Raw genomic sequence first — 25,333 nt, 5'->3', positions numbered from 1 at the left:
AAGACTGGAAGAGGATAGGAAGCCTGGTAGTGGATCTCAGCGCATTACGACGCTAAAGGAGGACAGAAATATTGTCATTGATGCAAGACGAACCCTTCCATTGTGCCCGAAAGATCCTACTTGAAGTACATGATGTTTTGGCAAGTCCTTTATCAACACAAAGGATTCGTAATCGTTTGTGGGAAGTTGGCCTTTCATTGTATACCCCTTTAAGACGTATCGTATACCCCGTAGCAACAGCCCGCCACCAGCAACACAGGTGAAGCGAGCGCCTAGAAGAGAACGCCAATTGGAATGCTGTTAAGTTTACCGATGAGTCGCGTTTCTGTCTGCATAGTGATAGCAGCGCCGAACAATCTACTGAGAACAAGGGATGCGTACTATGCCCCAGTTCGTGCTCCCTTCAGTGCATGAGGTTCCCGCATACTCGGTTGTCACGCCTCTAATCGCCAGTACCGATGGGCAGGGGCGGGGGCGGATTATCTTTTCCGTCTCTTATGATCAGAGCGGGGGAACTCACTCCTGCCCTGTCTTTGGTGCTGTCCAGACGATTTTAATTAGAAATTTTCTTTCAAGGTGAGTCAAGGCACCCCCTTAGTTATTCAAGGTTTTTTTATTTGTCCCAGAAAACGTATTTTGTTTCTTTAAAATTTGAAGTTGAAATTTTATTTGTAAATACATTTTGAGTTGTGATTTTGTTTTGTTATTTTTTTTAAATTTAAAACTGGCGAAAGAGCCGGACCATAAATTTTTGGTACACCTTTTGAGGTCAAGCAAATACCCAAAGGGGTTACACGGTCATCCTAAAAAGTACTCTTAGGAACTTTAACGTCCGCATCTAGCCTATTCGGCCTTATCGGACGTTTTGATTTGGTGTTACTGCCGCAGCATTGGTGTAGAGGCAGCTCAGCCCCGAAGGGCAAAGACAACCTCGTTCCCCGCTTGACCATTCCTAGAGGTCGGGTCCCGATTAAGCATCGAACCGTATGCCGCGCGCATAGGGCTACCTAAGCCTAAATACATCAGCTCGGTCTCCCGCACGCTCCCTAGATAGAGAAAGCTCTCCCAATATCTCCCAGAATATTGGGGCTTCTCTAGCGTCGAAACTTCCGGATCCGCTCCGGCCGCGGTTTCGTTTAAATTAAAGTTTCTACCACCCCCTAGAGGAGTACCGCCTACGGTAAAGCCTCCTATCGAGCTCAGCCTACACCTACGCGCAAAGCATACTCGAGTAGGAGCAACCGATTCACGACCCGTTCCCATCCGTCAGTACTCACGCATGCGAGAGACTATCCAGCACAATCATCGCGTCCTTAACGCCTATATGCTGCCGTCCGATCCGCCGTATCCCATGAGGCAGGGTGTATAACGGGGGTCATACGCAAGTTTCGTGCTAAGGTCACAGATAGAAGACAGCATCTTCTCAAAGTTCCCGCCAGGGGCGTCACCACGAACCACTACGAGTCCATTCCCAGTGTAACAAGAGCTGAATCTAGGAACATTTCTGTTACCCCGTAGTACGTAGTAGTTATGCACCCTCCCCCGTCTAAGCAGACAGGACCTGGTACCCTAACCCTCGTGTGCCTCTGATAAGGCACCCGCCGCCCATGCCGACCCGAGGTCGACACGAGTACAGCTTGTGCTTTAGAGAGGTTGCCACGCCCTCTAGGCTACACCTTTATTTTGAGCCCGGACATCCCCCTTGTAACCAAGGGTTGGGAGGGGTCACAGAAAAGAGTGACGGAACCTGGATTGAGAAAGGGACGTGGATGAGGACTCGAGGTGGACCGTTCGGGGTCTCGAGCCTCAACCACACTCTCCCACCCGTCGTCGCTGTAGTTCCACATTGAGTGGGCCACAACTCCCTGGGTGGGTCCCTTCAGTGCAGTTTGGAAGAGGCGGTGTAATGGTTTGCGCTGGGATTTTACATTGGAGGACGAACTGGACGCCATATTATTGAAGGTAACCTCACCGCACTCCATTATGTCTAAGAAATTACCGAGGAATACATCCCTCAAACCACGGATCTCGTTGGAAGGAATTTTCGATTTCTGGATGACAATGCCTGACCTCATAGAGGCAGAGTTGTTCTTAGAATGCTTAGAAAACCTGGGACTTTCCCATCTGCCTCTTCTCCCTTTGTCTCCAGGCCTCAATCCCATTGTGGGATGCGTTACAGAGAAGGCTTTTTGATTACCATCGGAAGCCAGTTGACCGGAGAATTTGGAGTCAACACCCTTATTAATAGTTTGCCGAACAGATGCAAATTAAATTAAATTAGTTTTAGCTAATGGAGGATATTTTACATAGTATTAATTGTGTAAAAAAAATTATTGTGCCCAAAAAACAAAATTATGGAATTAAAACCTTCTATTTTCAAAAAAAATCCCTTAATTAAACTTTCCTTCAATAAAAAGCGTAATAATAATAATCTAATAAATGTTAATACAATTTGTAATAAAATAAAATGCTAGGGAAAGTAAATACTACAAAATTGGCAATATCTCTATTCATTTTTGAGCAGTTTATATATTATATTGGTCTCCAGATTAGAACGCTTTTTCAAGACTTGGTGCGAAGTTCTTTATTGGCTACTGCGGCTCTAGAATATTTTTTCATCAAGTTATCCAAAATATTGAATTTGGAGACAGAAATGTATTCCAAGGTACTTAACCTTCGCCCTTTGTATAGGTGAGTTATTTATTCAGGAAAAGTTCTTCATGTAGGCTTACGATTACTAAATATAATTGACTTAGTTTTATTGTTGTTAGGTCTAATTTTCATATTGAAAAAAAAGTATTTGTAACAGTTTGTTCATGCACTGGTTATGTACTGTTATCGGTAAATTGAGCCAACTTCGATTTTGACTTCAATTTACACACAGGTTATAAAGATGTTAATAAGGCCGGACCCAACAACGGCCCTTGGGGGATCCCAGGCTATGGTTCCTTAGTGAAGATTTAAACTTTATTTAGACACACAATTTCTTCTTAGGCAGAAAATTACTTATTAGATCTATTAATTAATTATGAAATTTGTTAGAGAGAAGTTTGAGGACTAATTCTGTGCCAAATAAGCATATTTATACTTTATCTATATTTTTTATATGTGCACTTTCAAGTATTTTGTATAGTGCTATTACAAAACATAAAAAAATAAAGGGGTTAATAGTGGGTACTTCAAGATAATAAAAGATTTTGTTTGCAAAAAAAGTAATATAGCTTTTGATTTGATACCTCAGGAATGTAATGGTCATCGTTATGAAAAACTAACAACTATTTTTGTCTTTTTAGATTAATGTACTAATAAACAAGAATAGTACTTCTTCACATAAGAGTCAAAAGTGAATGTCAGATCTTTCGGGGCGGTTTGTAGTAGGAAAACTCCCTTTACAATACTTATAAATCGATATTCCTTTCTCTCCTTTCTTTTCGAAAATTCCAAACAGAAATGTCCTAGTTGGTCGTGACTCGTGTTGTGCGTTTTGCGCCTGAGTTAGTTCCACCAAATGGTTTTCGTGGAGTCGCCTTTTGCCTTTTCGTTTGAAATATTCCCAGTACAATCTACTATTGTTTAAACGGTAAGAAAGGGAAAATTTGATAAAACGTATTTAAAACTCCGAGGTGCTCGGTTTCAGTGGCTTTTCCGCAGAGAATAATGGGCGCAGGACGGAATCTTATCGTCTTCAACGCCCTGCTACTTCTAATTTCAGGTATTTTTCGACACTATAAATAATTATTAATAATAAATTTTATAGCTCTGTAGTAGATTTAATGTGAACAGTTGGATGCGATTTTTAAACCGCCTTGAAAAGAAAAAATGCCGGTTGTTCAACCAAAAATGAAATATTATAATTTTTTGGTTTCTATTTCAAAAACCGAAAAATTAAAAAAGACAAATTAGTCTTAAAAATATCCGTTATTTACAAAAAAACACATAAATTATAATTTTTTAATATAAAATCAGGGACAGGCCCTATATGAAGGAAAAATAAAATACTCAGTTCTTTCGTCAAGCTTTTGAGAAATATATCCCCTTCATCAGGACTTTGAAACTATTATTGATAATTCACTCACTGTCAAAAATATGCTTAAGACCTCGCGATCATAAATTTCAGTAAAGTAAGTTGTTCATATTTATTGTCAATAATAATTTCAAAGAATTGATGAAAGAGATATATTTCTCGAAACCTTGACGAAAGTAATTGTTTCTTTTTCTTTCAAATTGGCTTATCCTTGATATTTTAATGCAAAATTATATTAATAAATTTTATTTAAATCTGATATCAATTATAACTATATAATATTATAAACAATCCATTATATTTCGTGGTCCGATTGACCAAATAACTTCTTTCAATTAATTAATCTTTTTATGTAAGGTATTGGTTGAAATGAAAAAGTTAATGCCACGAGCGGGATTCGAACCCACGACCTTCGGCTAAATACGCCGCTGCTGTAACCACTTTAGGCCATGATAGCTCAAGTGGTTAGAGCAGCGGCGTATTGAGCCGAAGGTCTTGGGTTCGAATCCCGCTCGTGGCACTAACTTTTCCATTTCAACCAATACCTTACATAAAAAGATTAATTAATTGAAAGAAATTATGAACAATGCAAATTTTTTACAAATAACATTTTATTAAAATGATAAACATTAATATCAGTTTATCAACGCTAGTTTGGTCAAACAGTTTCCTCCTTCTGACATAAACCTGTCATTCGATTTTATCATCAAGTTTTTATTTCAATTTCTCCCATCTAAGAATATTATTTAAAAAATATATATAAATATTGTTATGTGGAATAAGATGCTGATAATAATTTAATTACTTGATTTATACTTTGTATTTATAGTTAGGAACTCTCGCACTTCTTCCTTTAACATTTTTTCTAGTAACTCCTATTAACAAGAGAACAAATCATGAAATTAATGAATAATTAATACAACAATAATACTACATCATAAAAAAATTATCTAAGAAGTGCCAACAATATTATTTTTACTCAATTTATGTTGAAAACTCTATTGTAAGGAAAATCACTACTGGAAAAATGGATTTACATATGTAATAATTGTTGAATGACACCCGAGAATATTTTTAAATTTTAAAAAGCGCACTTTGGTGTTTAAGTTGCATTAATGGCGGTCTTGGAATTGCTCTGGCTAATAATGCAGCATTGACCTCCTTAGATGGCATATGCACATTTTACTGTACTTTCTCGCCTTAAAGACGCCTGCCCTTTCGGAAAATGTTTCTAAGCGTATTATAATTTTTTGAAGTACGATCAATCGGATTCCCGAAAGCATAGTAGTCACGACACACAAGAATGACACTTCTACGCAGAAAACAATCACTGAGCCCTAAAGATGATCTCAATAAAGATAGAAACAATTAATTAAGGTTTTTAGTTGTGATGAAAAAAAGTTAATGGCACGAGCGGGATTCGAATCCACGATCTTCGGCTAGATACGCCGCTGCTCTACCACTTGAGCTATCGTGACCTCGATCCACTCGGACATTAACTTCACATCTAAACTTCACCTTTTTTTCCCCCTCCTTTTTGCCATTTTGCAAATGTCGCGTAATCGGATTGGATTCTCGACGACAATTGAAATGGCCACGGAGAGGTTTAGTGAAAAATGGCAAAAAGGAGGGAAAATTCATGAGGTGGAGTTGAGATAGGAAGTTGATGTCCGAGTGGGGATCGAGGTCACGATAGCTCAAGTGGTAGAGCAGAGGCGTATCTAGCCGAAGATCGTGGGTTCGAATCCCGCTCGTGTCACTGACTTTTTATCTCAACTAAAAACCTTAATTAATTGTAATGTATTAATTGGTCAAGCGGACCACGAAATTAGTGAATTTAGAAACGTTGGCACGATAAAGAAAACGTCTTTCTAAAACCTACTTCACACCAGACGGCATCTCACGATCTCCAATAATCGTTAACTAAGGGCCACTAAACACACGAAATAGTGTAACTTAGGCCTCAGTAATAAATTAGTTTTTTTCTTACTTATAATGGCACAAAATCTGTACATTACTGAGATGATAGATGAGAAATTAAGCTTTAAAACGATTGTAACAATGTTTTCGTGAAAAAAAAATCCTGGGAGAAAATTGATCTCTTTTTAACGCGATGAAAATTCTTACTTAAGAGTTGAAGGGTGCTTAATACGAATCGTAATTTTTTTTCCGACAAAAATGTTTTAATTTATTTTTGATCTATTTAACTGGAAGCATAATTTTTTATCTGAATATCTTACATATTGTTTTATTATCCTAAAAAATTATTCTACTAATATCTATAATAATCCATTTATGTTTAGTGGTCTAATTGATCAAATTAGTTATTCCAATTAATTATATCTATAATACATGCCCACAATGATATAAACCCACAATTTAAAAAATATATTTCAATTACTTGAATTTTTAATAACTCCTAGGGCAACGCTCGGACACAGTTATTTTTCCAACTAGTATCCCACAAAAAGCTTCATTAAAATCGGTGAACCCAAGTCCGTACACTTCGATGTTGTATAAAATCCTTTCTTTAATTGTATATGACAAAATACGAAAAAAATTGAACATATTTTCCTAACCAATTCGGCGTTTTCTTGTTGTCCTTCTGGATTTACTCAACCGTGACTAACCTACATTATTATCCTTTTATCATGGAAATGGACAAAGACCGCAGCCGTCACGCCAAGGGACGACCAGGGAAGTTCGTGCTAAACCGGAACGCTTCCGAGGGCCGACAAAGCGAGAACATGAGGACGTACACCCGCCAATATTAAACGACGTTACAATTAATTAGTAGGTTATTTCGATATCGGCCAACTTTGGTTATACTCTGGTTTAAGAAATTATTGGCTATGTGGTCTACGTATATAGTCTATCTATCCTATGGACTACATACCCAATAATTTCTCAAACCAGATACCTTAATTAGGAAACATTTTTAGACCCATTAATATTTCCAATAAGTAATTTTGTGTTGATAAAGGGTCTAAAGGATCCCCAGAGTCTAAGGAAATGAAAGAAAATCGGTTTTCAGTTTTTGTTAATTTAGTTTTGATGTTATGCTAGAAAATAGGTTTAAACTTTAACATTAATTGGATGGGTAATTCGGTCGTTTCCGATTATTTTAGATTACCCTTGATATTTTGGTCTGTGAGGAAGCAAGAAGACGAAAACAGACCAAAACAGTAGGATAAACAAACCGAAATGAGCCGAAATGACTTAACTACAGGTTGATCATTTCGTAAGCCCCAAAAGGAAATCTCATAATTAATTAAATCGTTAAAATAACTTAAAGGCGACTAATTTATATAAATAGGTAATTTTATTGGCTGGTCAATTTCTTCAATTTTATATTACTAACAGCCGTCGCGGTATACGGTGAATTTTGCCCGTCTTCAACTGCAGAAAGGAAGAACCCAAAATAGGCGATTCCATTTTTCACTATTCTAATTTCAATCAATTAATTATTCTTTCTAAGGCCTTGGTTGAAATAAAAAGGTCAGTATCACGAGCGGGATTCGAACCCACGACCTTCGGCTAAATACACCGCACTCTACCACTTGAGCTATCGTGACTTCTCGGACACCAACTCTCCAACTCAAGCTACAACCGTTAGAATTTTCCCTCTTTTTGCCATTTTTCAAATGTCGTGTAATCTGTTTGATCCTCGGCGACAAATGAAATGGCCACGGAGAGCTTTAGTGAAGGTGTACTTCATTTAAACTTATTAAATTCACTAGTTTCGTGGTCTGCTTGACCAATTAATATCTTTTAATTAATTAAGGTTTTTAGTTGAGAAAAAAGTCAGCGATACGATCGGGATTCGAACCCACGATCTTCGGCTAGATACGCCGCTGCTCTACCACTTGAGCTATCGCGACCTCGATCCACTCGGACACTAACTTCCCATCTCAACCCCACCTTTTGAATTTTTTCACGTTAGTGTCAGTTAGTGTCCGAGTCGTGTAATCGGATTGGATTCTCAGTTGAGTAGCAGCGTATTTAGCCGAAGGTCGTGGGTTCGAATCCCGCTCGTGACACTGAATTTTTTATCTCAACCCAGACCTGAGAAAGAATAATTAATTGATTGAAAGAAGTATCTTACTCACTTAGTAGACTACGAAAACGTAAATGGATTACTATTCTAAATGTTGAATTTTTATAGTTTAAAGGTTTATAAAGGATATTATTTCATAAAAACTATTCACATATTACAATATAAGCAATTTTTCTATTTTGTATAAAATGTTTTTACATTAACTATTAAAAATTTCATTTTAGTGGTTAGCTCGTTATCAACTTCCGAACTGAAACAGTACAAACAACCAGACGACGTTTTAGATGGTTTTTATGACAGATTGGAAAATACCGATGAAAACCTGTGTACAAGAGAATGCGACGGGAAGCCTAAAATTTGCTACTACGAACTAACTGTCGAACTTTACACGTCGATGGGATCGTACGTCTTTCTTTTTTAGTAATATAGTTTCAAATATATTAATAATATATATTTTTGATTAAGAGCATGTGAAAATTGTCCGTCCAATTTCACCGCCTGCGCCAATCCACAGTGCGTGACAGCCGATGGATCCCAACGAGGAATATTGACCTACAACAGGCGTTTACCCGGGCCATCAATCCAGGTAAAGAATGGGTTATTCTGTTTTTATATTTTTATTATGTCTATTTTTTTTTTTTAAGGTGTGCGAAGGGGACATGGTGGTGGTTGACGTGCACAACAACCTTCTAGCCGCCGGGACCTCTATCCACTGGCACGGGATTCGACAGTTGGGTACACCTTTTTCGGATGGAGTGCCAAAAATTACTCAGTGCCCAATTCCAGCACGAAATGACTATCGCTACTACTTCAATACTACACAAGCAGGGACATACTTTTATCATTCGCATTCAGGTGAATAGTTACGTAAAGAAACTCGATTATCGTTCAATATCGGGTATTGGCTGTAAAACACCCAGCCTTGGTAAACGCATCATTTCCTGCAGTTTAATGCAGACAGGAAAAACTTTTCACTCCAATCCTCCTAAAAAAGTAATGTATGAGAGTTACAACTTTCATACTATCATACGTCCATATCGATCGAGTTATCACTAATGAATTGAATTTCCTGCACAAATATAAGTCCCATTAACCCACAGAGATTTGCTTCGTCAGACTGAGGCTGATTTATGATGAATGCATTAACTTGCAGATTGAAGACAACAAGCAGTCTAAATCTAAATCTAAAGATTAACGTAGCAATCGTGTTACAGACATAATCACATCCATAGAAAAGGATCTCGGGGTCCTCTCGATGACGAACAGGCTTTTGATCAAGTATGTCACCTGGGCATACTCACACTCACATCATAACACTTTTCCTCATCCTTAAGTCCTACATGGCTGGCAGGTGCTTTAAAATGCAGACGTGGACATCCCTACAGAAACATCCTCGGCAGTCATATTACTCAGTATATTCTGCTATATCCCTTTTCATCCCGACACCTCTTTACGAACATATGCTTTATATTAAAGCTCACCAAACAATTTCACCCTCTTTCCTACTGAACAAATTATCAGCTATCTTTGGCTGTATTTAGACAAACGACTAACCTGAAAGAATGTACCAATGATGCCAATTACTTACAAGACTTGGTAGACAACAGAACTAAACTCTCTCGACAACAAAATATTCATATACAACTCAAACCTAAACCAGTACAGACTTATGGCATAGAACTATGGAATGCAACCAAACCTTCCAGTCTTAACAGAATCCAGACCCTACAATTACGAATCCTTAGATCCATTGTTCCATTATTCCTACCAAACCATAAACGACGACCTAAAAGTACTTTATAAAATAAATTGCAAGAGCCAGTTACAGAAATGCCATATTAACCTCCAATTTCATTCTAATCTCTACATGCAACAAGATTTCAGTGATTGCGAGTGATTGAAATTAATCAACTTATTGCACAGATTGTTGTGTAATAAATAAGTTTTAAAGAGTTGGAAAGTTCGTTGTTTGATTATAAATGTTGAAAATGTGCCATAAATTACATTCTTCATAAAACAGTTTTTTTCTCTTGTGCAGTTGATTAATATTGAATAACTCTTTGTTGCATTATTTGTTGCATATTTATATTTTTTCTAGGGCTTCAGAAGGTAAACGGTCTATTTGGCTCACTAATTGTAAGAGATCAAAAGAAGCACGAGGCTTTTGGCTATCTATATGACTACGACTTGCCTTCACATGTCATCTTGGTGAATGACTGGATCCACAAAGATGCCAAACAACATCTTCCTGGGCTGAATGATACCGAATTATCTCCAAACTCATACCTTATCAACGGAAGAGGGATATTTGTTGTAAGTCCTGTAAACTGTAACAAGTGTGTTCCCAATCAGAATTTTATCTCGTTGCAGCCTCCAGATGTGAAACAATCACGATATGTGAAGACGCCGGTTTCCGAATTCAGAGTAAGTAAAGGAAAACGGTACAGGTTCAGATTGATAGGAAGCACCTGCCTCTCTTGTACGGTCCAAGTCAAGTTTTTCGGACACAGGTTAACAACAATTTATGCAGACGGAGGTGGGCCAGTCATCCCTACTACTGTTGATACTGTAGAATTGAACTCAGGTAAGGCATGACCAAAAATAAAAGCCCTGTTGAGAAAAGTATCGCACCCACAGAAAAGATTCTTCAGAATTCACTAATTTCGTGGTCCGCTTGACCAATTAATACATTACAATTAATTAAGGTTTTTAGTTGAGATGAAAAAAAGTTAATGGCTCGAGCGGTATTCGAACCCACGATCTTCGGCTAGATACGCCGTTGCTCTACCACTTGAGCTATCTTGACCTCGATCCACTCGGGCATCAACTTCCTATCTCAACCCCACCTTATGAGTTTTCCCTCCTTTTTGCTTCTGATTTTTGCTTTTGATTCTTCAGAATCCTTAACAATTATGTTATTTGAAACATTTTTTATTTCAAAAGGTCTGCTTTTGATGTATTCAAATAATTGAATATTTTAAAAAGACTTTTTAAAAGAATAATCGTATGGGCGTATTCGTTTGGAATAAAATTGATAGGGGATCATCTAGAAAGCAACCCGCATGATCCCTGAAAATTTCATAAAAATTGGTCTTATGGTTTCGGAGTATTGACGGTTACCATAGACAAAGACAGACACGGAAGCAAATTTGTTCAGAAAGGTTTGAAACACAAAATGCGAGTGGAAATTTTGGAGGACAAACATTTTTTTGACTTCTCGCATGAACACAAGCCACCTCTACCTTCTGCAGTCCGGAAGCCAAAAATGACAGCTTTATTGGATAATTCAAATTTAAATTATTATTCGAAACTCCACCTTTTTCTTTATTAAAAATGTCTTTCTGCAACAGTTTGATCAACTCTGACTCTCGTATTCTTGGTGTGTTGTGAAAAAAAGTCTGACTTTTCAAAAGCAATAATCAATGAACGGTATCAGGTTAAGTATACTATTCAACTTCAAAAACTTTTTCAAAATATCTTTTAAGTTTTACACAGTTTTTTACTAGCTGTTTAATTCATACTCCTGTTCACAAATAAGTTTGCCCAATTAAAGCAAGTAGTATAATGTTTTAGGCTGTAAAGCGCGCACACATACAAAATTTATTTTCATTTTCAATAATGCTAAAACTTAAATTGGACTTTTGAATCATTGCTGAAATGTGCCCTAAAACCCAATTTTATTTTTAGGAGATAGATTTGATGTGATCTTGAATGCCGATCAGGAAGTTGACTCTTATTGGATATTAGCCAGGGGCTATGGGGCATGTGAAAATGCTCAGCAATTTGCCATCTTGAGGTATAACGGTCATAGAGGAAAGCCGTCAGCACGATTTCCAGGGTTTAGTTCTGTACCTAAAGGAATTGTAAGTAAAAAAACAAAATTCCTGTGCTAATCCCGCTCATATTCATATATTTATAGTATTTCGGATTTTAAGAATTATCATGTGGGTGGGAATACATAAATAAACATAAATAACTGTAAGAAACAGTTTTTACCATATTTTACATGTTTGGTAATGCAGGAGAAAATGCTAAGCATTTTGTTCCTCGTTTAATTCTGTAATTTTACAGACTTACTACCCAACCAGTCTATTTTTTAAAGTAACTGATAGCTATTTTTTAAAAGATGATAGTTATTAAAATAGCAGTAGTATCAGCTAGGAAGGAAATTTAAAAATAATATTTTTTTCTTTTTTTTATCAGAGTTAATTCATTTACATATACTCTCATTTTAATGTGTTGAGTTGTTTAGACAATTTATCTATTCGAGACGGAAAAATCATTTTCATATTTACATTTTTCATAAATGTAGTCAGTTTGGCGATTAAAGACAATAGGCACATGAAATAAAGATTATTTTTTAAACATATACTTGCACATTGAACAACTTTAGTTATTCTGTTCATTCTTACTGCAAAAATAAACCACAAAAGTCCAGGCAGTTCATGGAGAAGATCATAACCAAATACTTCAGTCTCCATGAACCTAAGGAGGCGTAAAAAAACACTTTCGATGGTGCCTCCAATGCTGCCACTTTCTTTTAAAGATGTTTTTGTAACGTCAGGGGGATGGATCGTGGTGGTAAGTCCCGTGGTTGGGGAGTCCCGGCCTTAGCCGCCTCGTCCGCCTTTCATTACCCTCCAGACCTACGTGTCCAGGTTCACAGACTGTTTTGCCAAGATGCTCCATCTCTTGGTATTTCACCAATAAGAGTACAACGAGAGGGTCGATGTAGAACTTATTAAACTTTTAAGCAAGGTTAAAGCTTGTTTAAAATGAGATATTCAACGCTTTAGCTGATGTATTTGTCTATAGTTTTACCATCTAATTTAGCGTCAGATTTGAAAATGGGTTTAGAAAAACTGAATTTAACAAATTAGAAAAAGTCCTAGAGCAAGTGAATAATTAAACAATTTTGTCAATATTGCCGCCAATGCATATTTTATTTCAAGAGGAGCTGTTTTGTCAGGGCCAGGACCTTTTGGCATTTAACTCTAGTTAACTGATCAATAATATTTTCAACGATTATTCAGAAATCGTGAGATGCGGTCTGGTGTGATGTAGTGTCAGAAATTTTTTTTTTATTGTGCCAACGTTTCGATCTTTATTGAGATCATCTTCAGGGCTCAAAGTGTTTGTCTTCTGTGTAATTGTGCCATTCTTGCATGTCGTGTCGAGAGTGCCCACGATCTCAATAAAGAATGAAACGTTGGCACGATAAAGAAAATGTTTTTCTGAAACCTAGATCACACCAGACCGCATCTCACGATTTCTGAATAATCATCGACTAACGGTCACTAATCACCACACAAAAATATTTTCGAAGTGAAATTGAAAATAAGTTTTCACGAATTAATGGATAAGTGGGAATTGATATACAAGAACATTGCAAGATAGATACTAGAAAAATAATCGGCATGTAAATCTGCTATAAGTGATGGATTATGTACCATTGTTTTCTTTTTTACGAGGGTATTTCAATTGCATGGTTATTTGAACTCTTGGGGTGCCGGTATTTTTGAAAAAATCCCATTTGTAAGTATGTCATTTTCGAATGCAAGACCGCTGGATTCGAACCCGGGACCTTTTTTATCTTACAGTGATGAGCGCCATCTTTAATATGTTTAAGTTCATTTATATTTTTTACGTAAAGTGTTTGAGTTGAAAAATTACTATCACGAGAGGGACGTGAACCCACAACCTCCCAGCCTAAACACCGAATTAAGTTCGATACAAAATTACACTTGAGATATGTGTATCGCATGGTCAAGAACGTGGTCGATAGGTCTGAGGATCTGAATTGAAGAAGAGGGATCATCCTCATGCGATTAAGAATAGGCCATGCGAGGTTGATACTTTTGGACCAATGCCCTTGGATGTTTCTAGCATTTAGGGAATTAGAAGTGCTAGATGATTCCAACTTAATTGAAGGGGCATACCTTATTTCTATATAGAGAGCAAGTCGGAATGCCATCTGGTGTGAGAATTGTGTTTCAACACTACAGCAAATTCACTAGTTTCGTAGTCCGCTTGACCAATTAATATCTTTCAGTTAATTAAGGTTTTTAGTTGAGATAAAAAGTCAGTGTCACGAGCGGGTTTCGAATCCACGATCTTCGGCTAGATGCGCCGCTGCTCTACCACTTGAGCTATCGTGACCTCGATCCACTCGGACACCAACTTCCCATCTCAACCCCACTCAAATAGATTACTCGACATTTGAATAATGACAAAAGGAGGGAAAATTCAAAAGGTGGGGTTGAGATGGGAAGTTGGTGTCCGAGTGGACGAGGTTACGATAGCTCAAGTGGTAGAGCAGCGGCGTATCTAGCCGAAGATCGTGGGGTCGAATCCCTGAGGGTTTATATGACCCTCTGCTGTTGCGAACCCTTGTAAAAAAAACCCATTTACGTTTTCGTAGTCTACTAAGTGATTAATTTACTTCTTTCAATCAATTAATTATTCTTCTAATAAGGTCTGGGTTGAGATAAAAAATTCAGTGTCACGAGCGGGATTCGAACCCACGACCTTCGGCTAAATACGCCGCTACTCTACTGAAAATCCAATCCGATTACACGACTCGGACACTAACTTGAAAAATGGCAAAAGGGAGGGAAAATTCAAAAGGTGGAGTTGAGATGGGAAGTTAGTGTCCGAGTGGTACGAAGTCACGATAGCTGAATTGGTAGAGCAGCGGCGGATCTAGCCGAAGATCGTGAGTTCGAATCCTGATCGTGTCGCTGACTTTTTTATCTCAACTAAAAACCTTAATTAATTGAAAGATATTAATTGGTCATGCAGACCTCGAAACTAGTGAATTTAATAAGTTTAAATGAAGTATACCTTCACTAAAGCTCTCCGTGGCCATTTCATTTGTCGCCGAGGATCAAATAGGTTACACATTTGAAAAATGCCAAAAAGGAGGGAAAATTCAAAAGGTGGGGTTGAGATGGGAACTAGTGTCCGAGTGGATCGAGGTCACGATAGCTCAGGTGGTAGAGCAGCGCCAGCGGCGCATCTAGCCGAAGATCGTGGGGTCGAATCCCGCTCGTGTCACTGACTTTTTTTTCTCAACTAAAAAACCTAATTAATTGAAAGACTATAGCAAATGTTTCGTTGTTCTGGTTTTTGGAGAAAACAGAGGGTTTTTCTTACTGTATATAGTACTTGGTAGGTATCTCATTTTGTGTATATTGAGAGTGAATGTATTTATTGTAGTGAATGGGCCAATGGTGGAATAGAATACCCTACTTACCCTCAGTAGATTAGTTGTTTCTGTGTAGAGGGTGATGGAGTAATATCGAGTGCAATAACACCTTATTTGAGTGAATGTTATTAAAATAAGAAAGACAGTGAGCATGAAATGATTGATTTTGAAAATCTGAATAGTAAAGAACATCATAGCTTGTTTTTTATTGAATTTCCATAACATCCCTCTTGTTTAAGGGGTGACATGAGCCTCCATTGCCTGCACTTTTGGTATGGACTTTTAACATTTATGGTTTAACACTAAAGCAACAATAAAATAAATGTCTTTAATAATGTATCTAACTTACAATTTAAAATATATTACAGTCATAAAATTGATACGAGCATTTCGACACACTGCTATATGCTTGTCACAGTGTAATATCTACTAGTAGACATCTGTCGTGACAATATATAAATATAATGGGTAGTGTAGTAATGCATCTGTGATTAGATCCAACATTGAGTTGCATTTCATGCAAGAGCAACTTAATTTGTTGCCTACCTGTTATGCACTCCACTTGAGACATCTAGTCCCAAATGGTTCCAACTTCTTTCCCAAGCATGTGCAATATTTATATAATATAAATTAAGTATTAATTAATTTTAAAAATCTGTATAGTAAAGAGCTTATTAGCTTGCTTTAAAGCAAATCCTCAAAATATGTCTTATGTTTATGGGATGACATGTCTTCATTGCCTGCAGTTGTAAGTACGGACTTTTGTTAACGTTTAATGCTAAAACAGCAATAAAAAAATGACTTTTGTAATGTATCAAAGTTACAATATAAAATATATCGCAGTGAATTAAATGCTAAATGTGCTCCATCCACTATGCACCACATAGTTTGATATCCACTAACAGACAGCCATATCATGACATATAACTATAATTGGGTAGTATAGTAATGAATCTGTGATTAGATTCAACATGCAGCAGCATTTCATGTAAGTGCAACATAATTTGTTGCGAATCTCTTTTGCAATCCACTTGAGGCACCTAGTCCCAGTTTGTTCAAATAATTTTTCCAAACAATGTTATTAAGTAAATATTAATTGATTTGGCATATCTGAATAGTAAAGAGCTTATTTAACTTGTTCGTTTATTGAACTTCAAAGCAAATCCTCACATCTCTTATGTTTATGAATGATGTCTTTATTACCTGCACTTGTTAGTATGGACTTTTTGTAAGGTCTATTGTTAAAATAACAATAAAAATAAATAAATTTCTTTAATAATGTACCAAACTTACAATGTAAAACATATTACAGTCAATTAAAATGCTAGACATTATGAAAAATGTACAATGAGCACTTCTGTCCATTTTCTATGGTTGTCTTGATAAGGAATCTACTAAGCGACATCCAAGTTGGGACAATATGTGAATGTAATTGGATAATATAGTAATGTATCCTTAATTAGATTCAACTTTAAACGGGCTTTTTTACAAGTGGAAATTAACCTGTCCATGTTATGCAGTCCATTTAAGGCACCTAGTCTCAGTGTGCACCCTGAGGCAGTTGACACTGCAGTACTTAGAACCGCAGGTGATGCAGTGGTAATTGCTAGGAAAGCCGCACGGAGAGCAGAAATTCCTCGTCGGGAAATTTGACGGTGGGACGACAGCATCCGTAAACTTGACAGCATCAGGACGTACGAGGGTTTCGTACTCGACCATCTGGCTAAAGGACTTGCGGTACTTAAATTTGTAGTAGTCGGCACTCTTGGACCTGCGGCTCTTCCTCGATTCGCGAAGCGTGTCGTGGAACTTAGGCGCGTTTTTGTTCGCCACCAAGTCGCCGTGGGGGTCTTCGTGAAAGTTGTCGCTGTCCAAGGCTTCGACGGCCTGCTTAGCGCGACGTTGACGAGTCGCCTCGTCCAAAATCCTCTTCTGATTTGAGTCTTTCAGCCGGCCAGACTCGCGATTCTGAACACCACGTGATGCCATCTCCTTCACGATGGTCTACAATAATAAACAGAAACCTTCACAGTAAATGTCATCGACAGTTTAAATCGAAAAAAGGGATCGAAAGTCGGTTCTGCAGAATCGATTGTGCAGACGACTCACCAGTCTTGGCGCCACAACAATACAATACACAATACTTTATTAGAATTAAAAGTCGAAAGAATCGACCCATTAGTCTCCTTTCTATCCTTGCCAAAATACTAGAAAAACTACTTCTCCGACGATTACTGCCAATAATTGAAAATTCTAATATCATTCCAGATCATCAGTTTGGGTTCCGCACATTTCACTCGACAACTCAGCAATTACATCGTGTTTCTGACAATATAGCCTCTTCCCTCGAACAAAAACAGCATTGCTTCTGTGTCTTTCTTGATTTAGAACAGGCCTTCGATCAAGTCTGGCACTCGCGCTTGCTTTGGAAACTGAGGAACATCCTCATACATACTATCTTATACTGAGATCTTATCTGAAGGATCGATTTTGTCGAGTCCGTCAGGGAACTGAATTCTCACCTTATGTACGCATAAGGGCGGGTGTTCCTCAGGGAAGCATAATTGGCCCTTTTCTATTTTCCATATACACTGCAGATATTCCTACACACGTTAACATTTCGACACACACATTTGCTGATGATACAGCGATTCTTACACGCAATTCGGACCCGTCAATTAACACTCAACACTTACAACACCTGAATGAATTAACAATACGGTTCACAAAGTGGAGAATAAAGGTAAACCTAACAAAAAGCACACAGATCAATATTACCTTACGTAAAAATATCTGCCCTGCGGTGAGTATAAATGGAATTCCATTGCCTACCTTGCGCGTTATCTTGAAATTTTCATGGATAAATGACTGACTTGGAATCCCCATACAAGACTGAAAAGACGCTATAAATTGTTAAAAAGACTACTCGATTCACGATCAAAATTAGACCTTGAAAATAAACTTTTAATTTACAAGACAATAATTAGACCTCTCTGGGTGTACGGTTGTGATGTGTGGGGCTCAACCAAGGATTCCAATTCCCAGCGTATCCAATCAATCCAATCTAAAATTCTCTGTCCTTTTTACGTTTCAAATTACACTATCCATAAAGACCTACACATCCCGTTTGTTTATGGACTCATCAAAACCCGATATAAAAAATTTCATCAATCACGAACACACACAGTAATGTATTCATACGAAATTTATCACTTTCAACCCTACCTGAAAATCCTCCAAGACGATTGAAGCGAAAGTGGCCCCGAGACCTTCTCATTGTGTGAAGACTGGACAAGATATCAGTGTGAAGGAGTGTTACCACTGGGCAACTTCTCCTACAAGAGCCTCAAATGATAATTAAACATATATGAACATATTTACTTAATACATCACTTGTAGTTGTAAATACTTAATAAATGTATTAAAAAAAATATAAAAAAAAAGAATTGATACAAAAAAAAATAGAAACACTGACACAAAGTAGAAGCCGTCTGCTGAGTTTACTGCATAATAAAACTTACAAATAAAGAAATAGAAAACAAAAGAAATTCGAAGAGAAAATTTACATATAGCAGGTGTATGAATTAAAATAGATGGAAATATGAGAAAAAAGAAGAAAACAAAAAGAATTAAATAAGAACAAATTTCCTCTTGAGAACTGACAGAGTACTAAAAAACAAAGCAGTAAAAGTAAAAGTATATGTACAGGGACGACAGTTATTGCATATCTGCATATCTCATTCTCCAGGCGTGCCGAGCAAAGGAAATTAGCGGTAAAGGGGATACTTGGTTAGAAGGATATTCCAGTATTTCAACTCTGGAGATGACTGTCTTTCCTAAGTAAGATAGCCGCAATTCTGAGAGACTCTCAAAAAGTGATATGAATCTTTCCTGGCGTGGCTGTTACAAAATGGACAAGTTTCGTGAGGATCAATCAAAACCCAGGGTTTGAATTTCAAATATAACAATTCCCCCCCATGTGTGGGATGGTAGGAACGAGCAACAAGACTCTCCTCTGTTTGGTCAGTAGGAAACAAAATTAAAAGAAGAGATATAGTGAATATTAAGGTCCTGGGAAAGGCTCGGTTTATATGATAGTAGGTGTTCATTGAAAAGTCCCTTATACAAGTAGAACCTCTCTGTGCTTTTCGCCTTATTCACAGCTTCTTCTTGATGAACTTCGTTTATTTTGTAAGGAAGCACTAAAAGGTCCGAGAGATTCTCTTGAACACCGGAATTTGCCAGGGGCATGAGTATTTCTGGGCTAGAAAAGCCCATTGATTATACCAGGAGATATTCTTTCTAGTTATCTGTAGAGCGATTATTTTAGGCAGTCAATCATCTGGGAGGCTCAGTATCTTTGACAGATATTTTAGGTGGAGGGAAAAGATTTACGGGAGAACTACTGTCCCTTATGAGGAGTAGGTACTTATGGTCACTGGTAGTGTATGACCTCCTATATGAATAACCATAAATGACCTCGATGTACGAGGATATGTATGTGGCATTGGCATAATAATGAGAGGCAAATTTGACATCTCTGGTCGAACTATAGCAAGAAACCTTAAACTTAACACACTTTAACACTCCCTTAAAACTTAACACTCCCTGGAAAAGAGTCTAAATAAATTTCAAATAAACCCATCAAAGGAAACAATTGTGCCATTCATCAGAAAAAAGAAGCCCAATTTTACAACTTTAACTCTGAGAAAGCAAGAAATAAAGCAATTCAAATAAGCTACTTGTCTAGTAATTTTTGACGAAAGGTTAACGTGGAATGCCTTATGCCCATAACTTACATTGTCAAACCTATGATAACCTATCATTGATGTATTGTATTGTTCAAAAATAGAACAAGGAAAAGCAGAGGAAATTCTACAAAAAATCCAAAGAATAGCATGTCTTAATATCATTGGTGCTAGTAAAACCAAACCTACAGCTGCAATCAAGGTACCATCCTTAACTATATGGCGGGAATTATGAATTCATCGGTCAGGGAAAGAAAGCATCTAACAAGTGCTAGCCACGCCAAAACAAGATCATTGACATCAAGACAAGATAAAACAAATGGACTTTAAAAAACATTCAAAATAATGATAGAAAAGAGAGCAGAAAGAAAAGAAGATAAAGTGGGGTCCCAAGTCCCCAAGAATTTCAGTGGAATTTCACTTGTCACTTATTTTTTTTATATTTATTTTTTTTTTTCCGCAGTACACATAGTATTAGATGAAACGAATGTCAAATTAGGGATGAGGTATCTTTTTTTCCATATTAGATGTTTTGCGTTTTTCAATTTATGTAGCAGAATCAACATCGAGTTTTGATATAACATCAGCATGTTGTTGCCATTCATCAGAAAAAAGAAGCCCAATTTTACAACTTCAACTCTGAGAAACCAAGAAATAAAGCAACTCAAATAAGCTACTTTCTCAGCAGGAGAAAGACACAATCGTTCGTTTACAAATTTTTGTGTGATTGTGCTTTTAGAAACAGTTGCTGTTTTAACTGCTGTTTAATTTTAACATTGTTTGGAGCTGGAGTCTTGGAAACCTAAATCTTTTCTGAAACAAAACTTTTTTTCTTCTAGTACCATACTTTCATTCAAAACTCAAATTAAAATAGTTAAATCAATTTTAAAAATCTCATAATGTAGTAAAATATGTGATAAAAATATGTAAAATGAAGAAAATATATAATAAAATTTAATTAACCCCAAAATATGTACAAAGATTAACATGTTTGAGATGGCTTCAAAATGTCATAAACATCAATAGTGATAATAAAAAAAGGGGGGTTAGGGATGGTAATATTTAAAAAAAATTATGTATATTTTTTTGCAATTTTAGGTTTTAAACCCTAGCAATTCGTTCTGTAACACTTCAAAAGAAGTTTGCTTGCATCATCTTCAATCCCCGAACCCTGTATCTTACCAAAGTCCTAAGTTGAAAGAAAGAGTGTTCATAAGATTTGGGTTTTATTTCTACGAATTGGATGATTTGTTCCAAAAAAACAAGTATCAGCATTATTTTGGTAAAACTGCCTAAAAATTAAGATTGGTAATAAAGATACATACGTATATATATAATTTTTTTCAGTGCCTTCTCCGACAATCCACGTTAAAGCTCTTATGAACAATGTGTCTAATGTTTTACCTCCTTCACCACTGTTGTACCAATACAATGATGTTCCTGAGGATGCTTTTTGTAAGCCTGAGTGTTTTGAGCCCAGCATTCAGAAATCATGTACTTGTTCATTGGTTATTAAAATTAAACTACACTCTGAAGTGACAATGATAATACTTGATACAGGTAAGAACAATTATTTTTACCAGGAAATAGGGATAACTATTAAAATGTAATGTATATATATTTCAGGACCTTACTCAGAAACTGGGTTGCAACATCCATTTCATTTACACGGTTATAATTTCTACATCTTAGATGAAGGCATATTAAATGGAACCACTGAGGAAAAAATGAGGGTGCTCAATCACCGACTTGATCACGATGAAATTAAAAATGACTATGCCATACAAAAAGACACTGTTGGCATACCATCTAGTGGATATGCAATTGTTAGATTTTTTGCTGACAACCCAGGTAATTTGAAGATCAATTCTGTTCTATTAGGTTTGAAATAATTTTAAAAGAAAAATATTAATCTAACATTGCTATAATTATTTCTTACAGGCTTTTGGTTCATGCATTGTCATTATTTATTTCATCTAGACATGGGGATGTCAGCAACTCTACAAGTCGGAGAACTTGAAGATATACCATCTGTTCCTAGCAACATCCCAAAATGTTCCAATTTCAAACCACATATATAAAATTATCATATATAAATTAATAATGAATTATATTTAAAAACAATCTATTTATTTTATTAAAAATATAAAATCTTTCTTGTCTATTTTTTTTTACAATAAATCCTTAAAATAATTTCTTAATATTGTATAAATAGTTTGGAAGTCAATTTTGATTCAGACCATCTATACAATATAAAATTATAAATTAATACTGGTTTGAGGAGTGATCTGCCACAGGAAGTGGAATTTAATTCAGTTATATGGGAAAAGGTATTTTGGGTGTGAGGTTAAAAGATTGGAATTTGGTTTCATTTATTTTTATTCTCCATTTATGGAACCGAGGTTCTAGGAACGAGGTGGTCTTGGAGAGATTGAACTGCTAGGACAGGATTGAAGTTTGCCTAGAAGATTACTGTATCTTCAGCAAAGGGTTTGTGTTGAAGGCCATGTATATGCTGAAAAATAACAGGTGCTCCCTTGAGGAATATCAGAGAGGAGAGAGTGGATCAGAGAGGTTGAGGTTCAGCAGGAACATGGAAGAAACGATCATAGGACGATTGTAGGATAGGATATACAGATGAGATATGTACGAGAAAGGAAAGATCGAGCTTCAGCAGTAGACCCTGGTCCCCAACTTCAGGTTCATCACCCTATAGACCACATGGAGAATTAAAAAAAATTTTTTTTTCCTTTCATCATTTATTTGTAACTTGCATTATTTATTCTTAAGTCAGTTGTTAAACTGAATAAAAAAAATTAACGTATTGTTTTGCCAAAATGTCTAGTTTGTTTCTTCAATGTTCTATCGGCAAAAGTCAAATTAAAGAAATATTTAAGATTTTTTAATTAATTCCATTTGTTTGATTTGGAATATAATACGACATTTTATTGATGTTCAATTCAGTTTAAAGTCAGGTAGATTATAAATTGAAATAAAGATTAGAGGTGAATGAGTTCAACAGCAGGGCAAACAAATGCTGTAATCAATTTCTTAATCCAGCCGTACACTAACCTTAATAATCTTAAACAAGCAGTGTAAAATATTGAACTCGTGGAAGTAATGAATTGCAAGAGATACGTATGGTAAATAAACTACTATGGTCTTGATATCAATTAAATGTATAATATAAAAAATAAGTTAAAAAAAAATTGTCCCCTTTAATATCGAATATTTCATCCTGTTATGAATCACGACGGTTAAACGCCATTGCTTTCCTTAGAAAATTTCTGATAATAATCCTGAAAAATTCTTTCCTATTTATCAAGAACGGACTTTTCTAGGGTGTTAGGATCTGGGTTTTGCCGTCGTACTCGTTGCTTAAGTCCGGCCCAAATGTGTCCGATTGTGTCCAAATCTGGACTTTATGTTTTGGAAATACTTCTGTAAAGTTAGAGATCTTCCTCGCACAATAACCCATTTGGTGTGGAATGCCACCTGAGTAATGATACAGCATGGGGCGTAACATTCTCCTGAGTTATCTATAAGTAGGCCATTAAGCCAATCTGAAGGGTTGAAGCCAACTATTACCACAACTGTAATGAGAAGACGTCCCTAACATTCCAATGTCCAATTCACATGCTCCCATGCCTGGCCATTTTCTGAGATATGGTAAGACGGGGTCCACGAGCCGGGTGCCTGGCCCTGAGGTTATTTTCATTAAGCCTTCTTCTTACAGTCCTGGAGAAAATCGAAACATTTCGGACTTGTCTTATCAAGTTTCCAGTAACTCTGCGCTGTCGAGCCTGATGACAGAAGAATCTATCGTCTGTCTCGTCCGTAGACCTAGGTCTACCCTGTCCTGGCCTTCTAGAGAGTAGCCCTGCTTATCTAAAGCTCGAAGAACCCTTCCTATTGTAGAGTGATTTACACTCAGTCTCCTGGCGACTTCGCGCTGGCTGTATCCTTCCTCTGATAATGACAGTGTCATCAAATGCATGACTGGAGCCATTGAAAAAGGTTCAAGAATAATAATAATTCACTAGTTTTCGTGGTCCGCTTGACCAATTAATTAAGGTTTTTAGTTGAGATAAAAAAGTCAGTGTCACGAGCGGGATTCAAATCCACGATCTACGGCTAGATACATACGTCGCTGCTCTACCACTTGAGCTATCGTGACTTCGATCCGCTCGGGCAGTAAGTTCCCATCTCAAACCCACCTTATGAATTTTCCCTCCTTTTTGCCATTTTTCAAATGTCGTGTAATCGGATTGGATTCTGGACGACAAATGAAATGGCCATGGAGAGCTTTAGTGAAGTATATTTCATTTTAAATCATTAAATTCACTAATTTCTTGGTCCACTTGACCAATTAATTAAGGTTTTTGGTTGAGATAAAAAAGTCAATGGCACGAGCGGGATTCGAACCCACGATCTTCGGCTTGATACGCCGCTGTTCTACCACCTGAGCTATCGTGACCTCGATCCACTCGCACACTAACTTCCCATCTCAATCCCACCTTTTGAATTTTCCCTCCTTTTTGCCATTTTTCAAATGCCAAGTGGTAGAGCAGCGGCGAATCTAGCCGAAGATCGTGGGTTCGAATCCCGCTCGTGACACTGACTTTTTTATCCCAACTAAAACCTTAATTAATTGAAAAATAATAATAATATCAAATGAAATCAACGAAGGAAAATGATTAACTGAAAGCGACCTTTAAGCGAAGCAGAATGGAAGGGCATAATGATACTTTTTGTGCAAATTGGATTGTCAGTACAAAAGTAAATCAGGAAGTAAACAAAGCATTATTTACTGCTTTTTTCGACTACGTCAGCTGCAAATAACCTGTAACTAATAGAGAAAGATAATTAATTTTGAAGAAAATAAAGTAAATCTGTTCATCAGTGTTATTTATGGTATTTCCTTTACTTCAATCGTAAATGTTGCGGAATGTTTCTTGATGTTTCCTGTAGTAATAATCCTTTGATGGCATGTTGTGGAGAAAAAAAAATATTACATGTCAATACTGCCTTGATTTGGACTATTTCCTATGGTTTAACTAATCACCGAGAAAACAGAGTTGCAACTTTCTGACATTTGTGAAATATTGTGGTGAGGTTTGAGAGGTGATGAACATGTGGGTTGATCATAGTGGTCTGCCTATTAGGGCTGAAATTGTCTACAGACTCAAGTTGGGAAAATGCCAAACCAGTGAGTACAGGCAGACCAGGATAATCGTAGCTATTTTGACATTTCCTATAGTTCAATAGTGTAGAGACCACAATTGCATTTTCAAACT

At 36.8% G+C, this 25,333-nt stretch overlaps 2 protein-coding genes across 2 annotated transcripts; one reads left to right on the top strand and one right to left on the bottom strand.

Annotated features, from left to right (window-relative positions):
- The first annotated feature begins 3,314 nt into the window (after nt 1-3,314).
- Nucleotides 3,315-22,117, top strand: LOC106661581 (laccase-4-like). The gene is made up of 11 exons (XM_014385093.2): nt 3,315-3,712; nt 8,306-8,483; nt 8,547-8,667; nt 8,726-8,936; nt 10,180-10,394; nt 10,452-10,665; nt 11,769-11,944; nt 21,135-21,318; nt 21,384-21,596; nt 21,663-21,887; nt 21,978-22,117. Exons 1-11 carry the CDS (start codon nt 3,658-3,660, stop codon nt 22,115-22,117), a joined length of 1,932 nt encoding a protein of 643 aa, XP_014240579.1. The 5' UTR covers nt 3,315-3,657.
- LOC106661582 (zinc finger HIT domain-containing protein 1) lies at nt 16,542-17,334 on the bottom strand. Its single transcript, XM_014385095.2, has one exon. The coding sequence runs from the start codon at nt 17,275-17,277 to the stop codon at nt 16,801-16,803; it is 477 nt and encodes a 158-aa protein (XP_014240581.1). The 5' UTR covers nt 17,278-17,334; the 3' UTR covers nt 16,542-16,800.
- Nucleotides 22,118-25,333: the final 3,216 nt, after the last annotated feature.

The sequence above is a fragment of the Cimex lectularius genome, unplaced genomic scaffold, assembly GCF_000648675.2.
Source record: "Cimex lectularius strain Harlan isolate CLEC.00 unplaced genomic scaffold, Clec_2.1 scaffold255, whole genome shotgun sequence".
NCBI classification, from domain to species: domain Eukaryota; kingdom Metazoa; phylum Arthropoda; class Insecta; order Hemiptera; family Cimicidae; genus Cimex; species Cimex lectularius.
The sequence above is the reverse complement of the archived record's forward strand: the minus strand, read 5'-3'. Positions and strand labels throughout refer to the sequence as shown.